The sequence below is a fragment of the Pyrus communis genome, chromosome 9, assembly GCF_041283825.1.
Source record: "Pyrus communis isolate YQ-2024b chromosome 9, ASM4128382v1, whole genome shotgun sequence".
In the NCBI taxonomy this organism is placed as follows: domain Eukaryota; kingdom Viridiplantae; phylum Streptophyta; class Magnoliopsida; order Rosales; family Rosaceae; genus Pyrus; species Pyrus communis.
Genome location: NC_142573.1, coordinates 12,987,302 through 13,001,148, shown reverse-complemented (window position 1 = coordinate 13,001,148; position 13,847 = coordinate 12,987,302). Strand labels below are relative to the sequence as shown.

At 39.0% G+C, this 13,847-nt stretch overlaps 1 protein-coding gene across 1 annotated transcript; it reads right to left on the bottom strand.

Moving 5' to 3' along the window:
• Nucleotides 1-432: 432 nt before the first annotated feature.
• LOC137740199 (WD-40 repeat-containing protein MSI4) lies at nucleotides 433-6,585 on the bottom strand. The gene is made up of 15 exons (XM_068480025.2): nucleotides 6,342-6,585; nucleotides 5,892-5,955; nucleotides 5,388-5,474; nucleotides 5,235-5,297; nucleotides 4,250-4,315; nucleotides 4,022-4,096; nucleotides 3,648-3,723; nucleotides 3,175-3,382; nucleotides 2,884-2,965; nucleotides 2,595-2,668; nucleotides 2,275-2,386; nucleotides 2,084-2,158; nucleotides 1,390-1,457; nucleotides 1,031-1,130; nucleotides 433-906 (listed from the first exon to the last, which is right to left on the bottom strand). The coding sequence occupies exons 1-15, from the start codon at nucleotides 6,461-6,463 to the stop codon at nucleotides 811-813; spliced, it is 1,368 nt and encodes a 455-aa protein (XP_068336126.2). The 5' UTR covers nucleotides 6,464-6,585; the 3' UTR covers nucleotides 433-810.
• Between the last annotated feature and the right edge of the window lie 7,262 nt (nucleotides 6,586-13,847).

Below are 13,847 nucleotides of genomic sequence, written 5' to 3'. Positions count from 1 at the left end.
AATCATGGATCCCATGTGTGCATCACGTCATTATATTGAAGGAAAATTTAACGGTGTTAGCACGGAAGGACCAATGCTACACTTTTTGTCAAATTGAAGGACCAAATTTGATGGATTTTTAGTTGAAGGACCATAGCTACAACTCAATCATAGTTCAAGGACCATAACTACAATTTACTCTGATTTGTTTTTAGTTAAAAATATTACTAAATTATTTTCTCCTGTATTTCGTACAAACCCCCTATCTCAAGCAACCATGACTTATCCTCTCAAGAAATAACAACCAATAATTAACATTAAAACACATCAATATTATTTCTAGTTGGTGTATATGCATGCTACATTCTTATACAACCGTACATACAAAACTCTTCCTTTCTTTTTTTTTTCTTTTTTCTTTTTTACTTAGATTTGTTGGTGCTTTAGGGCCCCTTTGGAAATTACCGCGTTTATTAAAAGCACATCAAAAATCTAAATAAAAATGCTAATGCCTTCTAAAGTAAGCACATAGCAAGTGTTCACGTCATGTGTTTTTTTTTTAATTCGTTAGCACTAACTTTTTCTGCCAAACATGGTCGGAAGTACTTTTGACCATATGAGAACATTTTAATGATTTTAAAAACACTACTCCTTTTGAAAGGAAAGGTTTCTGCACCAATCAACCAAGAAGTTCTGCTTTCCTTTTCGTTTCATAGGATTGGACTGCCGACTAAATTAGATGACCAGGAGTCGCTGTCTTAGCGGACTGGTTTGAAAACTAAAGAACGAGGGGTTAGTTTGTCTCACATTTCCTCGAAAACAAAGGAGACATCACGCCTGGCATGTTGTTAGGTGAGATTTGAACGTATCCAGCTCCGCGAGGACCTCTTCCTCGGGCCTGTAAATCAAATCAATCATCCGCCATATCTGCATCATCAAAATGAATCGTTCATCGACCATAAACGTATAGATAATGTGCTTGTACAGAACTAGTACAAGCGCCAAAAAAGAGTGACGGTCAACTTTCTAGAATTAGAAATGTTTTTGTTACCTGGAGGGTACCACCACCTCCGGTACTTCCGCAATCATCAGAGACACTAGCTATCGTCCACGGATCAGACGCATTCCAATGAAAGTCAACAACCTTGTCCCTACAGCCAATGAAAGTATCATAAAGGAAACAAGAAAAGGTTGCATGCTTGTCCAATATTGATATTAGTACGTAATTATCTTTTGTTTTTTGTCTTTCTAAGATTAAAGGTAGCAGGTAAGACCAATTGCACATGCATAGTAAGGAGTTGGCCGTTGACATCATCAAACAGATGGATCTACACTATCTTGCTTGCATTGAAAGTAGTCGAAGCATATCACTGCCGCTCTTGTTAAAACATGTATGTAAATCATACATACCTATGACCAGCATGTCGAAAGAACAATCCTGGAGGAGCATTTGACGGCTTTGATCCATTCTTGCCAACCTGAAAGGAAGCCAATAATATTTTTCTCTAAATTGATGGAAACGGTAGGAAAGGCATTAACAATCGCAACAATTTCGTTTATTATGCCTCCACAATTTCATGCAGATAATGTCACTTTAGAGTAAAAACCTTATTTATTAACCAATGTCCTTCATCTTCTTTTATTTCATGATCACAAAAAGGACCAAAGCTGGTTTTTCAAATGTCAATACAATGTGTAATGCAACAAATAGATCTTAAATGCTACAAAATGTAACAATGTCACATAAGAAGAAAGAGTGTAAACCCCGAATGTGTGTATGTATATAAACATATATAGAGATCTTTTAGACTGTGATTAGACTAAACAAAACTGTTAACTCCTGAAATAATAAAGAAAAAGGCCTACCATTTGTTGAGAAGGTAAGAGTTAAAGACAAAAAAGGAAGATGAAGAGCACTACTGTCATCTAATTGTTTTGAATCGCTTAAATATTGACACCACTATGAAAATATATCAAACGTTCAAACCCACTAATACAAAGTAAATATGAAACCAAAGAATAATTGGACACGTAAACTTTCCAGAGAAATTACTACTACTTATACCTTTAATAAATATCATTAATTTGATTTAAATATTCACACCTTTTCATGATCCCAGATGTTTAGTAAGCCATCCTCGGCAGAGCTTCCAAAAACAGATGCCTTGTGAGGAGACCACTGGAATAGCAACAAAACGAAACACAGAAAAATGAAAATGTAGTTCTTGAAGTATTTTATGAAAAACAAAAGGCAGAAATAGAGTTAATAAAGAAGCCAGAAGAGTTTCCTGGCACCTGTACGCAGAGGACAGCTGCATTGTGGCCCTCAAATGTATGAACAGGTGATCCAACTCCTCCAGAAGTGAGATATCGGCGGTCAAACAAGCGAATAGTATTATCGGCAGACCTAAGAGGTAAGAGAAAATTAAAATAAATGGAACCAAACAGCATGAGACTGTCCATGTGAAAAATTCTTTTTTATGGATGCATCAATATAAAACGTCAACATAGCAATATAAAGATTTTGATCATTTTGATCAGGATAGCAAGTTTCATTTTATTGCACTGTGGATATCAAAGTTTATGATCCAGCAATTCCTGTAAGATGCAGATACCCTGTAAGTATGAGATTGACGTCATGTGGATTCCAATCAACGCAATGAAGGTCAGCATCATGAGCTTTGTCAACCTGCTCAAATAAGTAAATGAATATGAATATAAAAAATGTAAATAATGACTGAATAAAAAATCGTCACTCGAACTATATTTATACACATGCAGAGAGAGAGAGAGAGAGAGAGAGAGAGCAACGCAGATTGGACCTGATACGCAAGATAAATGTCATAATGGAATAACTAAACAGAAGGGCAGACTGATAGACTTTTGAGGGGGAAGAAAAAGAACCTTGACAGCTGGACTAGATCCAGCTCTTGTATCCCATAGTATGAGGCAAGAATCATCACCTACACTACAGAACTCCTGTGCACTACAACACATAAATAACACACAGATAATATAATCAGAAAATTGCCGATGTGCCATCATCTTGAACTATTTTATCTTCATAAAATAACTCTCATCCAAAAAAAAAAAAAAAGCTTTTATAGCTGCCAGTACATGAGTGGAAATAAGGAGTGGCAATGTCAACAAAATAAGCTGGATATGAAATGTATTTGATTATTAATCAACACATACCTAGATGGGCAGAACTGCACATCCTCAACAGTATCCTCATGCCCTTTATAGACACCCCGTGGCTCAACAGATGGGCTGTCTCTGAGTTTATCGTTACTCCCACCAATCTTAGAAGAATGTTTAGCATTGCCACCTCCAGATCCTGGTTCTGATGCTAAAGATGAGATATGATCATGAATGCTCCACAAAATCACTGCTTTATCCTTCCCTGCGCAAAGATCTCCCCATTCAGAAGATGAGAAGGTACAAGGAAAATACAAACATGGTCCATGCAGCACGTAATTCGTTTGTGGGTGCATTGAAGTTTAATCAAAAGAAAGAAGGTAAATCAAGGGAAGTTATATTTACAGAAAGTAAGGTAAGTTAAATGAATAATATTCTATGCAGTTTACTTGACATTCCCTTTACACATTGTTTCCTGCCTAATCAGTATAATAAATGAAGAATACAGCACTAAAATAGAAAGTTCCGACCTCCAGAGAGCACAAAGGGTTCAGATGGGCACATGGCAAGAGCAAATTCAGCATTATCTTGATGCCCTGTCAATAGCTGTAACACAATGCAATTAAATTTAGTATACACCTATGCAAGGAGAGAAAGATGATGAAGCTATTGTAATGAATAAATTCTTCTTTCAGTATATTGTGATCATGATTAGAATGAAGGTATTTACAATTATTTTTACCCTCCAAAGCTTTAAGGAGCCATTAATTGGTGCAGGTCTAAGGTTACAGTTGGAAGATTTTGAGTTCTAAACAGATAGTCATGCACCGTGTAAAAAAACCTATCAAGTCGATCTAAGTAAAACTGAAAGCAGGAGGATTAGTTTTCTCTAAACAGGGCATACCAGATCTGGACGAGAATCTGAAGCTCCCAGAACAGCTTGGCGATTAGGTTGAGCCTCAATATCCCAAATGAGAACCTGTTTTGTTTACAAGTTGAAAAACTTTATCCACCTCCACTTGTCTATATAAACTTCCAAATACGTAATAAAAAATAACGTTAACTGAAAAACCCTTGGAAGCTTAATAGTTACTATCCATCCAAAAGAATAAACATATAACTGAATGCTTACATCAGGACTGTCAGTGTGTGTTGCCACTATCTTACTATTCTGAGGGAGTTCCCTGATTCTGTTCACCTGCAAAACATAATCCTAGATTACTGACAATCCAGATTTATTTCCTATTGCAGTATAATGGAAGAAAATATCTTAGAGATAAGCTTACACCAATTTGTGTTTGGAGGTGGGTGGGGAATGTTTGGGTTTAGGGTTCAGTGGTTTTGGTGGGCAGTTGATCTAAATGGATATCTTCTGGCACGGAGAAGGTGGTAATAGCAACGGCCAACCAATGGGTTTTGAATTAACTATAGTTGGTTCCATTATTTTCCCCAAAGGGTTTTCCGTTCCTTTTTAAATAGCATCAAATTGAGCATGCAAAAGTCTGATACGCATCTCAGTAAGGATACATATGAAAATTGGAGAAGACCGTCTTTTCAATAGTATGTCGATTGGGATTGACTAGCAATATCTATGCTACATATCTTCAATGCATCTTAAACGTAATACTATCCATTAGCTTGGTCTGAATTCAATATAAGTAATTCACACAACTCATACCCAATTTGTTCAAGACATTAGCATTCCCGCAAGACAAAATACTCGTGGCTACAAATCATTTAGAAGATCATGCATAGATTATTAACTAAAACGCAAGTTAGTTTTTAGATATGCCATCAATGAATCAAATGCACAAGGCTAACCCCTTAAACGGAGACTAATATAGTTCACTGATTTATTACCTAGAAATTATCTTCTTAGCGTATTGACTACAGTCAGCAAGTCTTCATAAATAGTTGAAATTTTTTTCCTTGTTTCCAATATAACCCATTTTCCATTTCCGATATAGAGCAATTATCTTAATAAGTTCCATTTAAAAAGATGATTCGGCAATTACGTCAAAAAATAAGATGTTAAGTACTTTTCGGTGCAAATCATTCTCATCAAGAACTCATTAAGCAGAAATTACTGTAAGCAGACACACTTTAATGTAATTTACCTCACCGGGATGTATAATAGTTTTATACTTTTTCACAAAGGGAGAGCGTGCTTCTTCATTGAACTGTATAGATCAAGCAAAAGATAACCATAATTAGCTAATAAATTAGTCAATTTACAGGATATCAGCTAAGGCAAATAAATGAAACATAACCTGTGATATGTGCTCGGCAGCTGCAACCCTGGGTTTGACAACTTCACAGTTTGCAATGACAAGTGTATTTGGAACACTGCCATCAGTCTGTGGAAACAAACAAACGTAAGCAAAACACACTACAACGATAAAGAGGATGATACACAATCTAAAAGAGACAAGATGGCACATCCACATAATATCAACACTACATGCGTAGGCAAGTAACTGCGTTGCCCACAATTACGAATAATCATATGTTGGTAAATATATGATATGAGGCACTAATTTTTAGAGAGGGATGCACGGCATTGACAGTTGACAAAATCATTCCACATTACATCACAAACTTCCGACCAGGCGACCACCTACTAATAAGAAATGTTTAAAACTAACACGCCAACGCCAAGGGCACGTGGTTTTAAGCATCTGATCGTATTAATGAGCTATCCAAACAAAAAATTACAACATTTCTGTATCAAATACAAAATGGAGAGTCAGATGCTGCAAGAGAGATCTTCATGCCTGTTCCGAAAGAAAAAGGCGCTGACGACTCTTGTAAGTGGCTTGCTCCAGCTGCGGTCCCCATCTACAAGAAACAAAATTGATAAATCATCAATTTTGATTCACTTAGAAGTCTGCAATCACAAATGTAGCACCAATACACGAATTTTTATTCACCGAAAGCTTGAAACAAACACAAGCATCACTACAAAGATCCATTGCAAACACAAATTAAGAACAGCGCACATTCTCTACAAAGTTAATTTTACTTTGACTTCACAGTTCACACGCATTTACCCAAATCCAAACCGAAAAATTTGATCGAAAACGAAACTAATTAGTGCTTGTAAAAGTACAAGAGAGCCAGGTAAGGACAACCCACATTGTGCAAAATCATGTGATAAATTCGATAAAAATACGAAAATAATTGAATTTAGAAGAAGAGGAAACCCTAGGGGGGAGAGTACGGACCTGCAAGAGAGAGAAGGCCAAACAAGGTTGTGATTGGCGAGCCAGTCGTAAAGCACTGGCACCAGCGACTTCCACTGCGTGTATCGATCGTTCACCGACGCCTCCGTAGCTTTCCCTTTCATCTCCTTCGTCTCTCTCTGAGTCTCCTCTTTTCCCGCCAATTCTATCAAACTCGGTCGCTCTCACTCTCCTGGTTTTTTTAAGGAGTGACGAATACGACTATACACGGCTTTTTTAAGTGCAGGGAACGGTTCAGTTCAAGAGCATTTCCAACCTAAAGACTTTGCCTGAGCGTCCAGCGTATTTACCAACTCAAGTAAACATATATAGTAATAGGCCAAAGTATCTCTATCCCTAAAAAAATGCATTGGCACCCAGTCTAAAAATTCGATAGCACAAATGATCTCCACCCTTACAAAATGCGCTGGGTTTTTAAAAAGAATAAATAAAATTATTCAACCACAAGCTTATTTTAATTATCTTCACCTTCTTGCAATCCCCACTGTTGCTCAATTAAGTCATTCTAGCAGGTTACGTGTCAGTATAGCTCTTGCACATCAGTGTACCGCTGAACAATCAATTCATTGTAATGTCCATCCCGTTCCAACTGCTTGTGTTGCACGGGATCTTCGGTCCGGTCATGAGCATAGTAGATACGTGTTCTTGAGTTGTTCATCGGATCCGACTCATATTCATCGACGGCATCATAATCATACTCATCTTCCACAATCATGTTGTGGAGAATAATACACGTCATCATGATGGATCGAAGAGCCTCGACATCAAACATTCTAGCAACAGACTTGACAATCGCCCAACGAGCTTGCAGGATACCAAAACAACGCTCCACATCCTTCCTACACCGCTCTTGACATTTTGCGAAGTGTTTTTCTTTTCAATCTATGGATGTGGCACTGTTTTGACAAACATAGACCACCTTGGGTAAATGTCGTCTGCAAGGTAGTATGCTCTGTCGTATTTAGTGCCATTAACTCAATATGTGCATCTGGGCGATTTTCCTTGCAGCATATCATCGAGCACTGAAGATTGAGCAAAGACATTTAGGTCATTCTGAGATTCTGGAACACCAAAAAAAGCATGTCAAATCCATGTATCAAATGAAACCACCGCTTCCAAAATGATACTTTTGACTCATTTTCTGTCGCCATAAGCTCCTTGCCACGCACTTGGACAGTTTTTCCAAGTTCATTGCATGCAGTCGATGCTTCCAATCATGTCAGGGAAGCCTTCAGAAGCCTTCGCATGTCCCTTGGCGTGGGTCTCCGAAGGTACTCATTGGTGTACATGGCTTCAATTGCAGAGCAAAACCGCATCAGGGACTCCAGAACAATTGTTTTTCCCATCCTCACGATCTCATCCACTTGATCTGCAGATGCTCCATATGCAAGCAATCGCAAGGCAGCCGTAATTTTTTGCTCTGGAAGAAGACCTACAACACGAAAAGCATCCTCTTTTTGCACAAAATATGGATCATGGTTGCAAATAGCACTCATGATTTTGTTGAACAAACTTCGTTGCATTCTAAAACGACGTCTAAAAACATGATTAGGGAATACGTTGTTGGGAATAAAATAATCTTCCAAGAGATTTTTACCTCGTCTTTCCCTTCTTCTATTGAAGTTTGCGGCACGTCTGGGTTTGGCTATTTGATCCACATCTTTCATGACACGACGGAAATGTGAGGCCATCTACCTTCTATGGTCATCATCCGAGTCCTCCTCCATTGCGATAGCCTCATCTCCACCTCCACCTTCCTCGAGATTGATCAATTCTTCTTATTGTGCCAACAATCTTTTCTTTTGCTCCACAAATTGTTTATGCACTCTCCTTGAAGAAGACATTGTAAAAAAAACTCAAGATTTGAAAACGATGAAGATGGATGTAGAGATGTATGGTTTATATGGACAAAAAAAATTTAAGGATGAGCTTTTTGGTTTTTTTTTTCACACAAAAAGTATATGAAAGCTTTGGTAGAAAGTGTAGAAAATATTGAAATATGGTGTAAGGTGGAAGATGAGGGTTAGGTATTTATAGAAAAAAATAACTTTTTTAAAAATTTTCTGTATTTTTTAATTATTTTTTTGTATTTTTTCATAATTTTTAATAAATTTTAATATAGTTAATTAATCTGGACTGTTGGATTTGAAAAATATTCAAATCCAAGAGCCAAGGCGCTGCCATATGGCCAACGGTCATAATTATGACCGTTAGGCCTTTTTTTATTTTTTTTTATTTTTATTTTTGGTGAAAAAAACGTGGACCATTAATATGTGATCGGACGGTCCATTTTAAAAGTCAAATTAAAAAATTTTTTACCGTTGGAAATCCAATGGCACTGAGGAGGGCCACGTAGCTCTAATCCGAGTGAACACAAGTGGGCTGACAAGCGGGCCCCGCTGCCTGCACCCCTGTCTCCTACTCACGCCCAGTCGAGTGTGCTGCACGTGCCAGCCAAATAGGCCGACCTCTGGGTCTATCTGAAATGGGCTGGTCTGCTGCCTGGCTTGGGTTGGGTGCCAGGCTGTTTTGCGGGCTGGAGTAGATTGACGAGGTGCTAGGTTGATTTTTGGACAGGGTCCTGGGCAATTTTGTGTCCAGTGGAATTGCTCTAATACTGAACTGAGTTTGGTTTACGACACGCGAGCTCGTTTGGATGTTTATTTAAAAGGGTAAATTACACAAAATTATCTTAATTATGGGTCGAACGATATCATACCTCATTTTTAAAAATGACAATGTCATACCTCATCTTAGGAATTTGTTCCAATGTCATACATCCGTCAGTTTTTCTATTAATTTCTCTATTAAATGCTGATGTGGCTAGAGGCGGGGCCATTCACTAATCCAACTAGATTAAAAAATAATTAAATATATTTTTAATAATTAAAAATTAAAAAACTAAACAAATAAAAAATGGCCTAAGGATGCAGGCCTTCCTTTTCCTCCACCCACACCAACCCTTTTTCTTATTCTTTTCGACAACCACCAAACCCTTCCTCACCCATCCCCCCAAATCCAAAGACCACGCATTGTGAGATGCAGAGTCTAATCGCCGGTTGCCAGTCACCACCACCACCATAACCGCTTCCCTTTTCTTCCCAAAGCTCTCAATCAGAGCCTCATTCCCTGATCGCGAGCCTTCTGTTCTCATCACCAACAACAACACATCCTCTTCGAGGCTCCAATCATTTGCTTCACACGCAACCATGCTCTTTTCAGCTTCATCGAGGTTGACATCGTCACCTAAGCCGAGCTCCAGGAGAATGGATTCCTCTCCACCAGGAACACCAAGCTCGTATGCACCATCAATCCCGCCACCTCTGGATTTGACCAGCTTGAGTCGTTCGCCGTCAGCGGCATGAACATAGTGCATCAATATGTACTAGATCTTTGATGCAGGAAGATCGAGTCGGGTTGGTTTGGGTATGGAAGAATTAGGGGAATGATGGGTCCGATTAGGTATAGAGGGACTAAAGGAAGGATGGGTCGGGTTGGGAGATGGTGGTGAGGGAAGGACAAGTGTGAGTGGGGAGAGGGACGGACAAGGGAGACCGAGTCGACAAGGACGGAGGAGGAAGAAGGGGTCTGGGTGATTGGGAAGGGTTCAGATTTAGGTTTAGTTTTTTTAATTTTAAATTTTAGATTTTTTTTTAGAGTTTTAAATTGCAGATTGTAGGTTGCCCAGAGACAGGAGAGAGAGAGGGTGGTGGAGGAAGGTTAGGGGGACGGGTGGGGAAGGGTTTGGTGGCTATCGAAGAGAAGAAGAAAAAGGGTTGGTGCGGGTGGAAGAAAGGGAATGCCACATCCCTATGCCATTTTTTATTTGTTTAGTTTTTTAATTTTTCAATTTTTAAATTTTTTAATATTTAATTATTTTTTAATCCAGCTGGATTAGTGAGTAGGCCCCACCGACCTCTAGCCACGTCAACATTTAACAGAGAAATTAACAGAAAAACTAACGAAGGTATGACATTGGAACAAATTTGTAAGATGAGGTATGACATTGTCATTTTTTTAAAATGAGGTATGATAGTATCGTTCGACCCATAGCTGAGGTAATTTTGTGTAATTTACCCTTTTTAAAATGATTGAAAACGCTCTTAATGAAAATGTTTTTGGAACCAATCTTTAGTATAAATGCAAGTAAATTATGAAAAAACATTTAAAGTGCTACATGGAAGAATCACATTGTAATACCCTGAAAATTTTTAAATATATGATTATGTGGAAATTTTTATCGGAAAGTGAAATGACAAAAATGTATCTCTGAGACTAAATGTAATTTTATGAGGACATATTTTGTCCTTATATGCTTCGTTGTATTTCTTGGCATATTTGGATAGAGCTCGATCTCACGAACGCGTAGGCACAAACTGTTTGTAAAACAAAGTTATAACGAATGAGATATGAACGAGTGAAGTTAGGGGTGAAATAGTCATTTGACCATAATCTGGATTTCTCCTGATAATTGTGAGGTGCCATGTGTGTGGCATTGGCTGGGAGGAAGAGCACTACCCAATCAGAAAACAAGGAAGGAGGGAAATGAGAGAAAAAGGAAAATGAAGGAAAGGAGGGAAGGGAGAATGAGAGAACCAGCCAACCCGGTTTCTCCACCCGACCCACCAACTTAACCTGCTCATATCTCTTCCTTACGAACTCCGTTTTGGGTGATTTTGGTGTCCATGGAAAGCCCTTGACGAGCCCTACATCTCTGTAGTGTTAGATTTCCCAATTTCTTTGCCATTTCTCCAGTTTGAAGCCATAAAGCCCATGACTTTTGACGCGGCTTTAATCTTTTTCCGGTGGCTCCGGCAAGCTTCACCGTCAATGACCACCACCACAAGACTCCTCTCAACCCCATGTGCAAGGCCCAAGTCTTTGATGAGGCGAGAAAGTTCATTTTGGTGACGAATTGACAACTACCCAAATCAAGGGTTTTCGACGGGTTCGAGTCAATTTGAAGCCTTTTCCAGCCAAATTGAACTTGGCCACAGGTATAAAGTTTGCTATACTCTTTGAGATCTTCATTTCTATAAAATTTGAGAACTTTTGGAAACAGTTGAAATTTTCCGGTGAGTCGGGGCGGCCGACCATCACCCACGGCGGTGCATGGCCAAAGGGTCGTCAATGCTATTTTTAGGGTAAATTAGATGCCTTGATTTTAGTTTTGATATTCGTATGACGTAGATTGATCGTTTGAACCTAAATTCACTACGATACCTTACTTGATCAATTTGTGAATCGATGATCCGACTGTTGGATGGTCACCAAACTTTGAGACCTTATCGTACGTAATATTTGAGGACCTTAGGAACTTACAGATCAGGAGTCCGACGTACAGATCTTCCCGAATTGGATTTGCAAGTTTATAAAATAAAACGTTGACCATCATTTGATTTCGTGATTAGCGAAGATCTGACCGTTGGACTGGAATGAAATTTTAGTATGTTGTTTTAGAAGCATAAGGTGAACTATGAATGACTTGATCCCTTCGTTTAGGGTACATAGGCAGTTTAACCAGGATGTTAGATGCAGCCATAAATTAAACAAAATGATTATTTTTTTTAGTGTGGTTAGTTAGAATTATAATTAACCATTATTTTATTGTGGCCTACCTGTGTGTTTGGCTTCTGAATTAGAAATTTCGGGTCGTTACACACATAACTAATGCTTCTTACAGAAAGCACTTCAAGTGCTTTTAGAACCTAAAAACATTTTCTCTAAAAGCGTTTTCAATCATTTTAAAAGCACATCCAAACGAGCCATAATAAAGTACGGGTTAATTACACTAACAGTTATTGAAGTTTTGTGTTTTTACAAAACTTCTCATTTTTGAAACATAACACCAACACTCATTAAGGTTCTAATTCACTTCTGACATAAACCCTTTAGGGTTGACATCATCTTAAAAAAAATTCTTAAGACAATTTTTCCCTCATTATTATTTACTTTAAAAATGAAAAATCTTTTATAAATAATTAGAATAAAAAAAAATCCAAATTAAAATATTACATTAAAAATTAGAAATTTGAAGAAATCTTGTTATCTTCTTCCTCTACTCTACCATGTTCTATTTATCAATAAATTATTCATGATATAGTACTACCATGTGACTGTGACATCCCACATCGCCCAGGAGAGTGATCCTTAAATGTATATTCCCATCCCTACCTAGCACGAGACCTTTTGAGAGCTCACTGGCTTCGGGTTCCGTAGGAACTCTGAAGTTAAGCGAGAAAGGGGCTAGAGTAATCTCATGATGGGTGACCCATTAGGAAGTTGCTTGTGAGTTCCCAAAAACAAAACTGTGAGGGAATGGTAAGCCTAAAGCGGACAATATCGTGTTACGGTGGTGGAGCGGGCCCGGGAAGTGATCCGCCCCGGCCCGGGATGTGACAATTTGGTATCAGAGCCTAACCCTGGCCGTGGTGTGCCGACGAGGACGTCGAGCCCCTAAGGTGGGTGGATTGTGACATCCCACATCGCCCAGGGGAGTGATCCTTAAATGTATATTCCCATCCCTACCTAGCACGAGGCATTTTGGGAGCTCACTGGCTTCGGGTTCCGTAGGAACTCTGAAGTTAAGCAAGAAAGGGGCTAGAGCAATCCCATGATGGGTGACCCATTGGGAAGTTGCTCGTGAGTTCCCAAAAACAAAACCGTGAGGGAATGGTAAGCCCAAAGCGGACAATATCGTGTTACGATGGTGGAGCACGCCCGGGAAGTGATCCGTCCCGGGCTGGGATGTGACAGTGACACTAACAGCTGGAAGTATCCACTAATGAGAACCAACATGAACATGACATGTGGCAGAGAAAAATAGCTCTCTAATAAGAACTAATACTTTGGGTCCTCACCGGGGAGGACCCAATATACTGACATTGTCATGTGATCCAGTTAAATATACCTACGTGTAATTTACAAAAGCTCTCTAAACCTATAACCAAACAACCAATGTAACTTTTGCACGTATAACCAAACAGCCAACTCTCCTTTAAGCCTATGCCCCAGGTCTCATCCCATCCCTCTTACTTCCATCGAACTTTGCTTCATCGATCTCTTTCTTCCAACCTCTGGTTACATCAAATCCAACCCAAATTTTTCCATCAATCCCCTCTTCTCAGGTGAGCCCACCCCCAAACCCTCTATTTATTAGTAAGCTCGCCCCAATCTTTTCTTTCCTCGGCAACCCCAACTCCACCCATCTCTCCTCCGGTGACCTCAATTGTACCAACCCTTATGTTCACCGGCGAATCCAACGTCAATCGTCTCTTTGACGGCAACCCCACTTTGTCCTCCGGGGATCCCACTCTAGTCCTTTTTGATGGGGTTGCTATTGGGGTGCACAAAGAAAACAGGCTTTGAAGGTGAGGAAGAAGACTGATGTTTGGTTACAAAGATAACCAATGTTTGGGGCAGTTTTAGATGAGACAGTAGCCTATTCTTATTGTGCCACATCATGAAGTCAGTAAATTGGGTACTCGC

What these genes read in the sequence shown, in the direction of transcription:
- LOC137740199 (XM_068480025.2), bottom strand. Translation starts at nt 6,463, where the DNA reads ATGAAAGGGAAAGCTACGGAGGCGTCGGTGAACGATCGATACACGCAG. An exon ending in TGGCCTTCTCTCTCTTGCAG is followed by an intron (nt 5,956 to 6,341) that starts GTCCGTACTCTC and finishes TGTTTCTTGTAG; the next exon opens with ATGGGGACCGCAGCTGGAGC. An exon ending in ACCCTTTGTGCTCTCTGGAG is followed by an intron (nt 3,383 to 3,647) that starts GTCGGAACTTTC and finishes ATCTTTGCGCAG; the next exon opens with GGAAGGATAAAGCAGTGATT.